At 43.6% G+C, this 17,234-nt stretch overlaps 1 protein-coding gene across 6 annotated transcripts in view; it reads right to left on the bottom strand.

The window, feature by feature from the left end:
- Positions 1-17,234, bottom strand: part of LOC128078431 (contactin-4) — a 253,469-nt gene that overhangs the window by 95,681 nt on the left and 140,554 nt on the right. For all 6 annotated transcript variants that reach the window (XM_052678620.1, XM_052678613.1, XM_052678614.1 and 3 more), the window contains 2 exons: positions 3,637-3,763; positions 2,431-2,606 (listed from right to left, as the gene is read on the bottom strand). In XM_052678620.1, coding sequence (XP_052534580.1) covers positions 2,431-2,606; positions 3,637-3,763 — 303 coding nt within the window. The remainder of the gene's footprint in view (positions 1-2,430; positions 2,607-3,636; positions 3,764-17,234) is intronic.

The raw sequence follows: 17,234 nt of genomic DNA, 5'->3' as shown, positions 1-17,234 counted from the left end.
CTACACCACTTCCCAGGCATCACTTCCAATTGACTTCAGTGGTATTTCCACACAGAAAGTATCCACAGCAAATAAAATTGTCGAGCCATCCGTCCCCTCCCCCCCAAAAACCCGCATAATTTAATCTATTTCAGCTGTGTTTTTGTGTATCAGTTTGGAAAAGCCACGATTAGGATCCATACTCAGAGCTTAAAGTGTTTTTTATTTTCTGAGTGCCTGCACTGATATAAGCACAGGGTTTAGTGCATCATTATCCATATTCTGTTACCACGGCAGAGCAGATTCCTCCCTCTCTGAAACTTTCTATTTCACAGACAACCAGCACTGGGGAAGAAAGGATGTAAATGATACGTCACAAGGCAAGTACTGGAGGAAAATATTAACACTTTCATCGTAATGAGTTTGGAACCTAAATACATATTTCAGAGATTAGATTGCTGGCCCCCCTGACCCGCACAAGAGGTTGAATGGCTGGATTGCAGCTTAATCCTCAGGGAAGATACCTCAGAAGTATGATACAGCCCTCACTGAACAAACAAACATGTATTAAACATGCCCCAGGACTGAAAGTTTAACCCACAAGGGCGAAAACAGCTCAAAATCCCAGAGCACTCAGAAGAACCTGCACTGATTTTCCTTGGGAACAAAATGGAGATGACACCAAAACCACACAGCTGGCAAGTCAGGCAGGAGGGCTGAAATAAAAACAGAGGGGCAAACAGCTTTGTTAAGCAGTGCTACTGCATCTGGGTATCTTGTACACCAAGCTTTGCTAATAAACATGCCCAGTTTTATTCCTTCTCAGAGGCAGAGCTTTTGGAATAAGCTCTGCGTATTTCATAATTCGGCTGATTCTGGCTGCAGTCCCCCTGATTGCACACCTCAAAATGATTTAGTGTTTGGGAAAGCGCAGAGCCTAGCCTGATAAGTGCTAATGCTTTTTTATTTAATCCAAATGTTTCTAATCTGATTACACAGTTTTATTAATCTAAAAGAAAATTTAAGAATCAAAAAAATATATATATTATTCAGGATTCCCATCGTTATTTTAAAAGGAAAAGAATAGCTTTGTTTCTACATTCAATCTTAATTAAAAATCAGTCAAACCTAACTTGCATTCGGTCCACTTCAGAACTTGAAAGACTGTTGCCAGATGTAGCATTCATCAAGTGAGATAAATCAATCAGAACTTAACAAATGTTCCCTACGTGAAGCACAATGAAACGTTAAAGGTTGATGAATTCTTATTTTTCAAACAGAATCCTCTGTGTTTGCAAGCTCCTGGTTAATTAGTGTATTTAAACATGCAAAGAAAGCAATGCACTGCACTGCAATGCCAGCATCAGGCTGCTTTCCCCTGACCCTACAGCCCGGACTTTGAAGTTGCACTGTGTCCACAGAGCTGGAATCCCATACTGGGCTCATCCCTTACAGGATTGCCTTTTTTAGCATCTGAGTCCAGCAAAGATGCTGAGCTCTGAATGGTGAAGCTTCAAAAGGATTACCTGAGGGTCAGCAGTGAGCACGTGGGCTCCAGAGAAGCAGACAAGCAGACCAATGCTATATTTATGAAGCTGTCACCCGGCATACTGAATGCTGGAGTTACCAGAGTGGTCCTGAGGATGCAGCTCATTACCCATCCAGGGTGAAAATACAACTTCAGTCGTGCACCAACACAAGCAGGTCAAAAGCAAGCTGATAATATATTGTAAACTATGTGGGGAGACAAAGGGTTCGGTTTCACTCATGCTAATACCTCTCATTACAAATCATCTCCTTACATTTGTGTGAACTTGCCATTTATGGGCATCTTTAAACCTGCGCATCTATTCTCTGCCTTTCCCGTTGTGACTGATGAGAAAACAGACGGCTTGTGGTCATTTGCCCATTCTTATGGACTCTATTCAGTCCTCCAGCAGAGCTTGTTCTAATTTCATATAACGCTGATTCACATTAAGAATTGTCTCTTTTGCTATGCTTAGCTGTAATGCTGCATTTAACCCAAAGCATGACGCAACCTCTGATTTCCCTTTTACACACACAGGTACAGATATCATCCATTCCTGCAAGAATCCGTACCCACATCCAAAACTTAAGTTACAAGGAACATCACAAACAGCTTGTTGCTTCTAAAGAACAGAATCCTGTAGAACGATTGAAGCATCAGTTCTCCAGAGAGTGAAAAATCAATGGTGAGATCCCATTTGCCAGCTACTTTGCCAAGTAGTCTCTTTCTCAAGGAAGAGAGACACTGCATTCTGCATACTACAGCGAAGTAAATATAAAACGAAACAACTATCCCTCACTCACATTCACTCTTTAAATCCAGCTTTTTCTGCTCCATGCAGAGCTCAGACAATGAGAAACAGGAAAGTGTTGCTTTCATTCTAGGATGCTGTGGGAAGTGAGGCTTTGGTGCCATTTACTTACAAGCAAACTGAAGCTTTGCTTCTCTGCTAATGATCCTTCCAAATGGGTTTGTTGCTACACACTGGTATGTTCCAGTATCTTGAGTTTTATTGGGATTATTGATCAATAGGTTGCCTTCCACCGTGCTGTAGCGGTAATCCATACCGATGTCAATGTTGGTTCCATTTAACTTCCACCTATAGCACAAAATGACAAAAGTTAAATCCCACTCACCTTAATAGATATCTGAAAATACAACATGGACGAAATCGTCATTCAAAACATCTTTGACTGACTACTTAAAAAAAAAAGCATAAAAATACATGTTTTGTGCACAATATTGAAATACTCCCATATTTAACTGAAGGAACAATATCCTTGACATATATTTCAGCCCCTGGTATGATTAATGTTTCTACAGTTGTTGCTGGTGCTGCTGCTCTTTGGAATTAATCATTTTGCAAGAGGAAGTCCCAGAAACAGAATCTTTAAACTGTTCCAATCCTCTCCTGCCTCAGCTGGCTGTTTGTTTTTCAATTGAAGAAAAATTCACTCACGGAAGTTCCCACTAACTGGGGCACTGAGGATTTCAGCAGCACGCTGCCCCAATTACAGCAACTGTTGCCCCGCTGTGCGCAGCCCCCCAGCAGCTCCCCATCTGAATGCATGCACAATAACACAGAGTATGTTTGCATGAGCAAATCGGTCACTTGTGGCAGAAGGCACAAGTGAGGGCTGAGGTCTCATCACTCCAACAGGTTTCAAAGCACCCTTTTTGCTTTGATTAAACACAATAAGGAAGGTACCAAAGGGAAAGAATGGAAAAGACATCCTCAATGATTTACATCAGCCAGACCAGTGTGTGGAACAAGAGCAGCAGCATCACCGCAGCAGTAGAGCACCTTTTTCAGATATTAACTCAAAGCAGTTAATAAAACTGAAGAACCATTAAGAGCTTTGTCCGTGTTTGTGGGCAAGGATGGTTAATCAGGGAGCCAAGATGATTAACGATCCCATTGTAACCCTTATGAAGTCTTATTCAAATTCTACAACCGTGTTGCAAATGCAAACCCTGGGCTGGGTTTTTCCTTCATGTCAGCACTGAGAGAACCACCCTCCCCCCCTCCCCGGGTGTTGCTGTGCTCAGATGGGGGTGAGAGGTGGGGAGGGCTGCTGAGCACAGCGCTGTAGGGAATATGCAAGGGAACAGGGAAGGATGCCACAAACCCAATGGTTGGCCGGGGATTTCCTTTCACTTCGCAGTTTAGCTTTACTTTCTTTTCTTCTGAATCCAAGGGGAAGATCACACTGCTGGGCTCCTGCAGGAAAACCGGCCCGTGCAGCATGTTGTCGTCTGCGTGAAAGAGAAGGCAAACGTGAGACTTGCAGCAATCTCCATACATCAGATGCTGAAACAGCACCTTGGCAGGTTTGGGTACTACATACCCTAAAAAGAAATAGTAATTACATTTGCTTTTAGAAAAAAAGTATTTTTTTCAAGAGCCATGGAACCTTGCACGGACTCCATGTTCAGAAAAACGTTTGAGCACTAAACAGAGAGCAGACTGAAACTGAACGTGAAGTTAAATGAATGGGAAAAGGACAGCCTACAGCCAGAACACAGCTCAGGATGTCTAATTTCACTTTGAAAAACTGAAAATATTTTTCTGTAAATTAAAAAACCCATATGATAAAATAAACCATAGAGCACATTACACAACACTACTACTTTGGTCACCCTGTGCAATCTTATAACAACCAGAAAACACACAGCAGCAGCAGCAGCAGCAGCAGCTGCCAGGTTTGCACCCAGCAACAGCAAACACATTGCGTTTGCAGTACAGCAGCCAAGCACTGTAAGTATGGAAAGGCTTCAAAATACCCAAATGCATTTTTATTCTCCTGTATTCGGTCTCTCCTGAGCGCAAAATGAAAACAGAAATGTTAAAATCCAGTCTGTGAGAAGAAGCCCAGATAGATAGTATTTCTGATGCTAGGACATACCAAAACCCATTTTTGTGTAAGATCTCCGTGTCAAAACCTTTCCCTGACCTAAAAGGGTATTGGTAGAGGGCTTGTAGGACATACGTACATTTGAACTCATTTCCTAGAATGGCAATGAACAAAAGTCCAGTGTGCCACACTCAAAATGCTGCTTGTTTCTCCCAAGTATACCCTGAAGACCATCTGAAGGCACTAGAACATACTTCACAACTGATGGTCAACATGGATCCACAGGGCAGGGAGCTCAAAGGCTGCCATGTCCAACCCGAAGCAGCCTGAACCCTATCGGCTATCGGCTGTGCTGGTGTCACGAGTGCACCGGGATGGACAAACAAGGAATTGGTGGGCGCAGGAAGTCAGAAGAGGAAAATTATACAGAACATAAAATAATGATGGTAGGATGTACAAAAAATAAGAAGAGGAATGAACAGAAGATGTGCCTTCTTCCTTGAGGGGTGATGATGACAAGGGACAAGTTGCACACACTTGGGGCAGGGAAGCCAGCTGGGTTCAATAGCAGGTGGCACAATGGCCCTTTATTCCATCTTTTCCATTGGATGGTTTCTGCCACAAAAGACTCTGCACAAAGCACAGAGCCATATCACTTGTATTTATCTTTATTTTTAATTATATGTTAACGATCTCTGACTGCGACTTATCTATTATTCAAAACACACTCCACATCATCTCTCACTTTAAATTACACCTGTGCACAACTTACTGTTGCTGGCAGAAAAAGATAATAATAGCCATAAAGCATAGAGGGCTAGATGATGAAATCCTGACTGGTTTCCAAGACCAAGGGCTGTTCTGCACCTTAACCAGCTGCACTGATTCATTTGCTTCGAGAGAGAATATTACAATCTGGCCCATAAAGATTATAGCTCCGAGGGCTGAATTAATGGGTCTGAAAACAGAAGAATTAAAATACATTTTAATTTTCTAATGGTAAAATAAAGAAGCTGGCCTGGTGCTGGGGTTCTTGCTTGAAGGAGCTCCATCCCGCTGGGGCAGGCATGAGCCAAACAACCCCAGGTAGCTCAGGGATGTGCAGTGCCTGTGTCACCTGTGTCCCCAGCACAGCACGCGAGTCACGCCATGCTGTCATTTAGTGTTATTTCAATTAGAAGGCGTCAATGTATATTGCATCACATCTTGCTACAGGTTCTGATCCTCTGATCAGGGTTATACACACCTTGCATCAAACACGTCCAAATTTAATCTCATCTGCAGCCTCCCCTTGCTGTAGCTTAATGCATGACTGAAATCACTGCCAGCCCACACCTTGCCAGAGTGTGCGACAACAGCCAGGCCCAGCACCTTATGGACATGAGGATTTGACTCAAAACCACCACATATTGTGGTGAATAAATAACGTGACTAGAATAATATATTCTTGTCCAGCATCTGCATAGGCAAATGCATTACTTTAATACAGTTCTGCATGAACAAAGTCTTGCTATTCAGACAGCTCTTCAATGTGAATTTCACACACTTTCTATAGAAGTGGTAACTTCTTTCCAATTGCCACGAGGTGTTCAGGGACACGCAGCCATGAAGCCCCAATATCCCATTCTCAGTATCAATGATGAGCATCACTTGTGCCCACTGATGACAGAAGAAGGTACTTTCCTAAGTTGGCTTTCTGCTTACCCTTTTCTCATTAGGCTTTCCTTGAGGCATCTGACTGACCTGAATGATGATGCCATATGCACATACACACATGAAAGCCTCCCTTGCTCTCTTCAGTTATTACAGCTTACTTCGTCCCTTATGAATTTCTGTAGCTACTGTACAACCTGTGCTGCTCCTTACAGGTTTGTTACTGTCCTGGGCAAGCGCAGAAAGGAGCCTGCCTGAGCAAGCTAGCCCTTGAGCTACTCTCTTAGTGACAGAATTTATTTTAAAGAGTGACATTTCCTTTGCTCAAGACCAAAATGAGCTAGCCCAGAAGAAGCACCGAGCTGCCTCGAGCTGCAGAGAAACTGCAAACAAGACTGGTTACCAAAAATCTCTTTTTGCCCCTGTCAAATGAAACAAATGTACTACCACTCTGGTTCTGCCACCCTCAAGAGAGCTGTATGTCTTTCAGTAAGATGAGGAGCATAGGAAATTTCAGTAGATTTCATGATAGAAGTATCATTTTTAAACACAGTATGAGGTGTATGCCCATATGCTGTTGGACAGAATGTGATAGATAATTTAGAAGAACATTCTGCTGTCCTAGCTTCTACTGATATATATACTTTTCTAGTGAATCACAAAATGTATTGAAAAACATCAGAGCCATTTAAATCACTCCAAACGAAGCAGATCTTTCTGTAACCCTGCAGAAGCCCAAACCTGAGAGCCAGCACATCCAATCCAACGTTCAATGCCTGTCTTCCTTCTGCACTTTTGAGGACCTGAAACATGAAGAACGTCAACCAAGGTTAACTCAGCCCAACAGGTGACTCTGTTCTTACTCTCTGAACATCAGGACCAGTGATGGATCTTGTTAACTACATGGAATTGCTTTAGCTTTCATTGAAAGTTACAGCAAATCGGAGAGAAGGTTTAAATGAACATTCCACACTGTAGGGAAAGATAATAACTGAAGAGAGAATTCGTGGAGTACATCCACTATAAGTGATATAAACCCTCTCCCTGTTGGTGGCGGAGGAATTGGGTCCTGCTAAGGATGCTGAGCGGTGTCTACATCCCAGCTCACTGCTGCACTGAGTACAGCCAATGCAGAAAGCTGTGCTCGACAGGCGACATGTGACAGGCAGGAGCCTGATGGCCGAGTTCAACAGCAGTGTCAGGTAGTCCTCCGGGGACGTAACGAAACCGTAACAACCCAGAGGATCCTCAGAGCTCAGACGACAGGAAGAAATAAATCTCTGCTCTCATAAAAGCAGGCGTGGGAGAGCTCCGGCATTTGAAATGGGGACAGCTCAGAGCCAACGACTCCATTTATGCGTGACCCGAATACCTGGGGCACTGTGAATCACAGCAGGGTTAAACGCATCCGCCCCAGCACAGAGCGCAGGGTCCATCAATTACGGGAGGTCAGGACTGGCCCCGGCTGCTGCTTCCGCCCAGTCCTGCAGAGCCAGGAATTGGTCTCCAAACCCTCCCAGGCTGCATCGCAGCAGCACTGATTTCCCCTATTTAAATGCCAGATGATTAATTATACCAAATGCCTAAAACATTTTAGTTGCAAAGTGCTACTTGCTACCTGCTCCACACACACCGAAGCAGTGCGTTTGCCTCGTGCCTCGCCTACCAGGTCTAGACGCCCCGGTGCAGCGTAATGAGCGCCTTGTCCTACAACAAAAACCTCATTTAATGCAATGTAATTGGTGTTATCTTCGTAAGTCAACAGCGTGATTGTAATCACAGATGTTCTCTTCTGTATATGATAAAAGGAATTTATCTCCACTGCTGCAGAAAATCACAAATTCCTTCGCTGAGCAGCCTTCCCTGAGTCATCGCAGCTGACATCGGGAGAATAAACAGATAAACTCACCCTGCTCTGCCAAAGTGGTATCAGCCCAGGATGGTGCTCTGAGTAATTAGAACAACAACACTGGGGCATCTCGGCCATAGGATCGGTTACAAAAGATAACACAGAACCTGCTGCGTGCCCCAGTATTGAAATAGGAGAAATTGCCAAAGGGATGCTTCTGAGAGATGCTTTTAAATGCACAAGCAACAAGCAATCTTGTTGTAATGTTTTGCAAGTTAAGCTCCAGCCCCATGAAATCAGACAGTACAGCCCCGATGAAATCAGACAGTACAGTTCTATATCCAACCACAGAAACAAGGGATTAAACAGGAAATTAAAATGCTCGTGTTATTGCTAACGCCATACAGCTGTTGCTACTATTGAGCAGTAATAAAATATGCATGTTTTTCTTATTAAAGCAACGCAGACGCACATTCTGATTTTAAGAAACAAACAACAAACTTTCCCACAGGTTCCGAACGACCGCTGCACCACATGCATGTTGTGTGAGTTTCAAACAGAGCCACTGAAAATCAATAAACCAAAATGGCAGGACACAGAAAACTACCATAGACAGTTCATCCCTATAGATTTAACTATGGGGGCTAGAGAGCAGGAATGGTCCTCGCAGGCCACACTCAATCTCACAGAGCTGAGCTGTGATCAGGAGTACAAACACCATGATGTACCAGCTCACTGCCAACTGAGCCCAGCCTAAACCCAGCACTTGGTTCTTCAGCCACTAGAAACCTTTTCCTCAGCTATTTTCTTCACATTCTCATAAGACCATTAACAACGCTAATATCTAAACTAAGTCTAATCTAAACTAATGCTAATATCTAAACTAAGTCTCTCCTCTTCTAGTTTGAACTGTACCTCTTGGTCCTATCACTATCAAACCACGTGCAATGTCTGTCCCCCTGCTGTCTGGCTGATCATTGGCACAGGTGCCACTGTGAGCACAAAGCTGCTCCAACTGCACTCCATCCTCTTCCCAAGGATGGCAGATTCCTGCAGTGCTGGGTGTTCCCCTGTGGACAAGGCATTATATATGTTCCAAAAGTCTAATTAGTTATTGATTTATTAGAAAAATTGGAAATACTGATATAATTGTCTCCTTCCAAGCAGTACTCACATCGTTATTATAAGATTTTAAATATGATTACAATAAAGTGGATATTAGAAAAAGAAAAAGCTGAAGTACTATGTCTGTGTGCATATTTTAATTTAAAAGACACATATTTCCTATCCACAGCACCTTCTCGAACTTCAATAGATTTTACTCTGTCATATAAGAAGGAAGGCAAGTAGAAGGCAGGCTAAAGATGCTATCCTCCCTGCCCCAGTGGGCAGTAAGATGCTATGGAATACTCACACTGAAAAGTCCTAGAGTCTAAGGAGAGACAAGTCCCTGGAGCAATAACCTATAATCTCTGCATCATTCATTGCTTGAGAAACAAAGAGAACTCCCAACACGTGCCAGATCTACATTGATCGTGAAAGCCCAACTCCACAGAAACATCCAAGGTGAAAGGAGCTCTGTGCACCACCTCAAGGTGAAGCCTGGTGTACTCTGTGCAGATGAGAGTCCATGAGACTCTGTCAAAAGGGAAGCTGAACCCTGTCGGCTCTTTACAGCTATTTACAGAGCAGTTTAGGCAGCAGATGTTGTTCTCAAATATTTGTGAATAAGCAGCTCAAGTTGCCAGTGACCTGCGAGCAGTACTGGCGGGTAATGGTGCCAGCAGGCATGGGGACCTACTTCTCACTGTGTCACTGGTCAGAAAATGCTGCACGGTGCTTGGTTTATCAGCAGGGCACTGCAAATCTGCTTGTTCTGGGTCACATGCACACACTGTGCAACGATGGCAAGGAAACACGGCGCTGTGCACACAGGGATGCACTGGGGATGGCTTCAGCTCCATGTTCAGCTCCTCCAGCAGCAACAAGGAGGTGTGCAGCAGCACAGAGCTGCTGTGCGAGGTGCTTGAACCACACTGGCTGTAACCTCGGGTGCAGAGCTGCGTTTTGCCATGGCTCACACCAATGATCTCACACTGCAGTGCACACAGCCTCTGGCTCTGTAACCCCAGCCTTGGCAGGCTGCTCCACCAGCACAGCTCCACTCTCTCACTTCTGTAAGGAACTCATCAAGCCAACTGGGCTGCAAGACTGGTCAGAAGAGATTATAAAAGTGCAAAATCTCCACCTGTCTCATTACAGCATAATAATTAACACAGTAGCCCAGCACAGGAGAAACCTGCCCTGGCTCTAGCTTTTCAAGCACAAACCATGACTATTTGGAAGAGTGAGGGATGCCTCCCTGGGACTTTTGCAAATTGCCTGCCCTCCTGAGACAGCCCGCTGCCCAGCATCATGGTGCTGAGCCATGCATGCAGAAACCTCATTGGATTTCCCATTGCTGCCAAAGCAATAAAGCATTTAATCCCCTAAACAGGATCCAGTGCTATAATCCCCAGGTGGTTACGTTCTGTAAATGGATTTAAGGCATTTGAAGTCTGCTGCTGGGACACCAGCCTGGCACCTCAGCTAGCATAAATCTCCATCACTTCACTGCAGTTGGTGGAACAGCACCGACTCAGGGTTTGAGGAGCTGCCCCTCAAATTTTTTATCAATTTTTAATTTTTAATATTTTTTTTTTTTTAAATTAAGTGCCTCTGCAGCTCTGAGCAGAGTAGGTACAAAAGGCACAGCTGCTCTGCAGCACTCCCAGAGATGCCTGAACAGAAGCACAAGGTCCCTCACAAATCTAGCATTAACATCAGCGCTTCTGAATGCCACCCTGAGAGTGGCTGAAATCAAGCTCCTGGAGATTAACTGGTAGGAATCAAAAGAGCAACTGGGAGCACGATTTGTGCAATCTGCCCCACGGCTAGCACGTGTCCTTTTAATTTTTAAAAAATGTTATGAACTTTCAGTAACGCAGCAGGGATGAAAAAGCAGTAATAGCTGTCAAAACTGTGACTTCACTACTTCTTACATCGTGTTGTAGCACCTTTAGAAACCTCTGACAGACAGCATTTGCAAGCAAAATCTTTTCTCTATCTGGTATAACACTGCCAGGCTAAGCTTTCAGGCACCTCTGCAGGAATGTTTTAGGATGGTAGGATAGCCCCTGTGCAAAGGGGAACTCAGGCCTCACCCCCAGGCCAGATTCTGGAAGGAAATGTTCTTATTGTGCTTCTTGCAGCAGGAGGGAACTGCTCCCTAAAGCACAGACTTTAATGCAATACAGGGACATCAAAGAGCAACAGCTACCAAAGAACTCCAAAGATAAACGTTAAGTTTTGGCTGCTTATTGAGAATTCTAGATCTTCATATATAAAAAACAGAGAAAAAAGCAACCTATGCATAACACAATAACTTGAAATCAATGACTTTAAATTAGACCTTGACCTGCTGGAGATGACATTTCCTACAAATGATTGGCCAACAACCAGAAGCATTGTGACAGGTAGCACCACACCTTATAGCCACCCAACTGTCAGCAACAGCCTTTACACCAATGGAAGGCACCAACAGAGGGCTTACACAGGTGGAAGCAGCACAGATGTGTCTGAATGCAGGTGGCACACCTGAGCCCTGGACAAACACAGTAATTGCACCTCAAGAGGAAACAGAGCTGGTTGGCCCCACAAGGAGGCTCCTGTTTTCATGTTACAGGCAAAACATTAGGAAAAGCTCCAAAGAAACATGCTGCAATAAAGTGATTACAGAAATAAAAGAACAAATTAAGTATCAACAAGGAGAGCAAGTCAACAAGCTGAGTGGAATGGAGATGAAGTGGTTTCTTAAGAGAAAGTCATCTGACCAAGGCCTATTACTTTATAATCATCATCAGATTTATTTTATCGTTCACAAGAAATCATATGTTTCACTGTTTGGATGGGGTCCAGCGCAATGAATCAGTCACTACATAACGCCTGCTCACCCTGCACCAGCAGGTGGCCAAACCCATTGCAGCAACTATAGATTAGAGCTCCAGTACAAACTAATCAACCTTATCTTTTGCTGTATTTTAATGTAAATAACCTCAAACATCAGGAAGACACCAAAGGAAGAGTTGGAATACATTTCTCATCCGGATGCTGTGACCATCTGCAGCACTGGCAACTGGAATACAATCAATGCCAGGACAGTTTGGTTGTTTGCACTGCTTTGGTTTGGTTGTTGGGTTTGGGAGTCGGTTTGGTTTTTTTTGTAAATCACAAGTCAGAAGTTAAAAGTGGGAAAATCAGCAAGAATCATATCACTTCATTCTAGTGAAGGGAAAGCTTAATAGGGAATCAAAATAATGTGCACTGCTTCAGCAGTTCTTTCATTACAATTACAAAAATAATGGGTTTCTCGCTTTTGAAAATTAAGGATTATACTGGATTGAGAACTGCATTACAAAGAGCCTACCAGCTGCTTCTGCTGGCACCTCAGTGGCATCCAGGGCCTGCTGCAAGTCCTCAAAGGGCTGCAAACCTGCCCCATGCGCTCATGGCGTGCATCTCCACCATGCTACAAATACAGAATGGACTTCAATGGCAACCAACACGCATGAAGGCCACGAGATTTGGCAGCAGCTCTGCAGTTCAAAAGAATGCGCTTGAGCTATGCAATTAAAAATTAAAAGAATATAATTTATACATAAACACAGTCATTTGCAGCCCAGCAACAACACCTACTGCATGCTTTTGTATGAATGAGAGTACAGCTCTGTATGTAGAGCAGGAATTAACCGCACAACAGTCAAACTGTTAAAGTCCTGTGCTAAATGCTGACTTTGCTGGCACTTTAGCAGGTTTTTGGTCCTTGCAATTAACATCTTCTAATTGAATAGATTTGTGCTGTATTAAATTAACTACGAATTAATCACTTTATCCTGCAACGAACAAGCTGAAACCTGGTAAGATTTTTGTTTACTTGTTGGCATTGCTACAATTTTAGCTTCCTTTGCCCTTAGAACTTCTGTGCAAACTTTTTCTTAGCTACGAGTGCACCACTAATACCAAGCAAAAGCATGCCTCCCTATTGCTGCAACAGCACAACTTTGTTTACCTTCGGGAAAGAGTTAAAGGCATATCAGTACTAAAGAACAAATACATCTATGAAGAGGTATAAAGAGATTGCTCTTACACGTGCAATCACGCAGCATTACCCTTAAATACAGATCATTCTCGTCCTGTTGGTCAGTCCCCAGGACAGCTGCACGCACCTCTCCTGCTGCCACGGCCTGCGCTCCAGCGCCAATTCACAAAAGCAAAACCTCTTTAGAACCAAAATAAATACTAATCTTAAATTCAATGTACCCTGACAGCAAATAAGTTTGCTGTGCTTACTTCAGCATGAATAAAAAGCCCGCAAGGAGACTCCTACATAAGAGTATATTTACAAGTTCCATTACCCACTGGAGAGATTGATGTAATAAACCTATAATAAAAAGCCTGATGTTATGGATTTCTCTAATGTTTCTTATCAAACAGCCTGTATTATCTTGGCTTGCGTATTCAATTTAAAATAGGTTTTCAATAAGTGCCTCAGAGCTAGAGGTCATTCTCACTTAGTTCCCTGCCACACGGGGATGTGCGCTGTCTTTTCCTGCCCTTAGAATCTAAAAGCTGTTTGCAGCTCGCTCAGATGCAGTTTACAAAGTAGGCAGCCAGAGAGATTAGAGAAAACAAGTAAGAGAATATATTATCTGTACATCTATTCATAGCGCACAGCCACAGCCAAGGCTGCTGGGGCACGGGCTCCCTTCTGCTGTTTATTATGGAGCAGGAAGTTGTAGCTGTTTTCTCATGAGAAAAGCAGCACACAGGGACTGAATGCCACTGGTTGTTCCTTTTCTCTGCATTTTGGGGCTGCAGCACAGTGAGATGTGCACGGGGAGGGAAGGGAGCCCACTGAGAGTTTCCTAGGTTTCCTGCATCAACCACTTGCTATGGCTTCCTTCCCTGTAATCAAATCCTCTTTCATTAACTGCTCCGTAACAATAAAAGGCCACAACTCCAGGGCCTGCTTTTTACACAAAATGAATGAGAGCAGGTTTTTTCGGTAGCATTTTGTATCTTCAAAGGCAACAACTTCCAGCAGACAGTTAACAAAAACCCCACGTTGGGTACAGACGTGCACCTTCAGCCTCCTGAACAGAGCTGGGGACATCAGGATGACACATAACAATAAGAGTAAGGGCAAATGGGAAACAGGACTACGATCTGCATGCCTCTCACACGCTGGGAGCACACTGCTTTCTATACTTTCAAATAAACACCTTGCTTGCTGACTGCTCCACCCTGCTAATAGCTATGAAGCACTGCAAGCTTCGAGCATGTGTCTTAAAAAGCCTGAATTCACTTGCATTCGCTTTGGTCAGCTCAAATAGATGTTTATTGCTTCTATAAAACAGGTTACTTTTCTTTCGATTGCTTTTTCCATGTTACTCAATAGCCTCTAAAAGGAAGAGGACCAGCCTTTAATGCAACATCCCGTACAAATTATAGCAAAGCAAAATTTGAATCCTTGCTAATTTAAGTGTTATTTTTACTACTAATGTGAATCCAACCCTAACAAATTAAAACAGGAAGAATTAATTGGATATGCAAATGAGATTATTCAGTATATAAATCTAATTACATACCAATTTGCTTTAACAGCATGAAAAGTTAAAAAAAAAAAAAAAAAAAAAAAAAAAAAAAAAAAAAAAAAAGAAGAAAATGTTCTTTGTGAATTGATTGTTTTAAACAACCACCTGTAGCACAACAAGCAGAAAGGCTGTGCAGTAGAGGAGCTCATTGTCAGCAATGCTAAGTTGATGTACGGCAAAGATCATCACAAGCACTGCAATGCTGGGCAGCCCATTTGCTCCTCTGGTTTACCATATCACTGTATGAGTTTTCAAACATGCACTGAACAAATCTTGACCTCAGGATTTGTCCCAGCAAGGGACAGATGCGAACAAACAGGGCTGATCAGGGAAACACAACATGCACAGCATCCCCTCAGCACCCATTCAGGTTTCTCTGTCACCTTTCGGAAACAAAAGGGGAAAGAAATAATGAGCAGAACAGCGAACTGCAGGGAAGAAAGATTTCTCCAGGGGAAACAATGAACCAACCTTCATTTTGAGTGTTCTGTGTTCAAGAAGCAAATTACACAGATAGGTAACTTGACTTCTTTGAGCAACTTCTTGTCAGTAAGAGTAAAAATTACTAATGAGATCACTGGGATTGATTAAGATAGATAATCATAGAATCATAGAATCACCAAGGTTGGAAAAGACCTAAAAGATCATCCAGTCCAACCGTTCACCTATTCCCAATAGCTCCCACTAAACCATGTCCCTCAACACAACATCCAGCCTTTCCTTGAACACCCCCAGGCTCGGTGACTCCACCACCTCCCAGGGCATCCATTCCAGTGCCTGACCACCCTTTCTGAAAAGTAATACTTCCTAATGTCCAGCCTGAATCTCCCCTGCCGTAGCTTGAAACCATTCCCTCTGGTCCTATCACTTATGACACGAGAGAAGAGGTCGACCCCCAGCTCACTACAACCTCCCTTTAGGAAGTTATAGAGAGCAATGAGGTCTCCCCTGAGCCTCCTCTTCTCCAGGCTGAACATTCCCAGCTCCTTCAGCCTTTCCTCACATGGCCTGTGTTCCAGACTCCTCACCAGTTTTGTTGCCCTCCTTTCAACACGTTCCAGGGCCTCGATATCTTTCTTGCAGTGAGGGGCCAGTATAGATAATAGGTGACACCATAATTAGTGCCCACTATGGCATCTCTGATAGAGGACCCAACCACCTGCTTTCAACGACTCTATTGGTTCTCTACAACTACCTGAAATAAATAGAATTAAAAATATTCTCCAACAGGTAAGAAAGCATTCCAGTGTTTTCATTGGGATATCAAACAACTATCGAGATCACCTTATCAAGAGCATGGTGCTAATAGAGAAAATTAATCAGAATCATTAATGTTGCAATAGACCACTCAGATCATCTAGTCCCATCGCCAGCCCATCACCACCCGTGTGTTCCACAGGAAATCCGAACTGGAAGTATACTACAACATATTTAGAGAGGTTTTTAACGAGTTAAGGCCACATATGGTCAAGGGAATAAGTGTTTTCATGAGAAAAAGCCCTTGGCAGTGACTGTGGACAAGGGGTCGGCCCAAAGTTCATGTGAGCATCCAGGCTGCGCAGCACAGAGAGAATCTTCTGGCTTCCCTCCTGCTTTCCCACTCATCATCATTTTGGTGCATCTACTTTCAGTCAAATGAGGTTCCCCGGTACCCAGTAATCAGTGAGTTTGTCTTCTCTGCTACCTGTGGGGTTCTGAGAGCAGCAGCTGTATCCAAATGCATCGCAATCCTGTTCCAGCAGTGCCTGTGGGCAGCATCTCAGGCCTGCTGGGTACAGAATAATCACTGTGCACGCCGCAGCCTGACCTGGGGTGAGAACTGGTGCATTCTCTAATAGGGTTGATCCCCCCGTGAAGGATGCCCAGCACTTCTGTAGGGAAATCAGACAGCTCTGTAATTAACTAACCCACACGCACATGCCTGACACTGCCGCTTTGAATGCATGTGCTGAGCCATAAACACTTAATTAGAATAGTGTTATCAAGTAGGATGCAGTTATACTTATGGTCATATGCATTTTGCTGTTTTTCAATAGAACACACACACAAAAAGTAGTGTGCTGACATCCACCTGCCTCTGCCACAGAGAAAAGCTGATCTCATTTCTAAAGAAAACCCTGTGACCGGCCTGATTGCTCTCACAGGAAGTGCTGCTGGAAGCAGAGGTGCTGCTGTTCCAGGATGGGGTTTCTGCTCCACCCCTCCGAATGGATGGAAATGCAAGAATTTACTCGGGGAGGGATTAAGAAAAAAAATCACTGCATTGATAAAGCAAATGCCCCCATCCCACTGCAAGCTGAGCAGAGGGCTCCTGGTGCTGGCTGCATGACAGCTGCCTTCTGCAGGTGTGCCCCTGCACTGCTGCTGTGCACTGCAAGGCCATGAAGAAATCTGGTGAGCACAGAGGGTATTGGTGTCGTTTAGGATCTCTATATGGAACTTATTTGCAGCACTGTATATTTTAGATTGTATTGATAATGAAGGATAGCTCAAGTGTTATGCAGCTACAGAGACTGGTAATACCATGGTTCCCATGGTCTGGCCAATACATTTTTCAGGTAAGTACAGACTGGATACCAATACATCTGCACAGTGAAACTAGTACATTTTTTATCATGTTAAATGCTTCGTGGGCAGCTGCAGAGTAACAAAGGAATTTACACGAGATCTTCTGAAGT

This window comes from Tympanuchus pallidicinctus, unplaced genomic scaffold, assembly GCF_026119805.1.
Source record: "Tympanuchus pallidicinctus isolate F22 unplaced genomic scaffold, pur_lepc_1.0 scaffold17, whole genome shotgun sequence".
In the NCBI taxonomy this organism is placed as follows: Eukaryota; Metazoa; Chordata; class Aves; order Galliformes; family Phasianidae; genus Tympanuchus; species Tympanuchus pallidicinctus.
The sequence above is the reverse complement of the archived record's forward strand: the minus strand, read 5'-3'. Positions and strand labels throughout refer to the sequence as shown.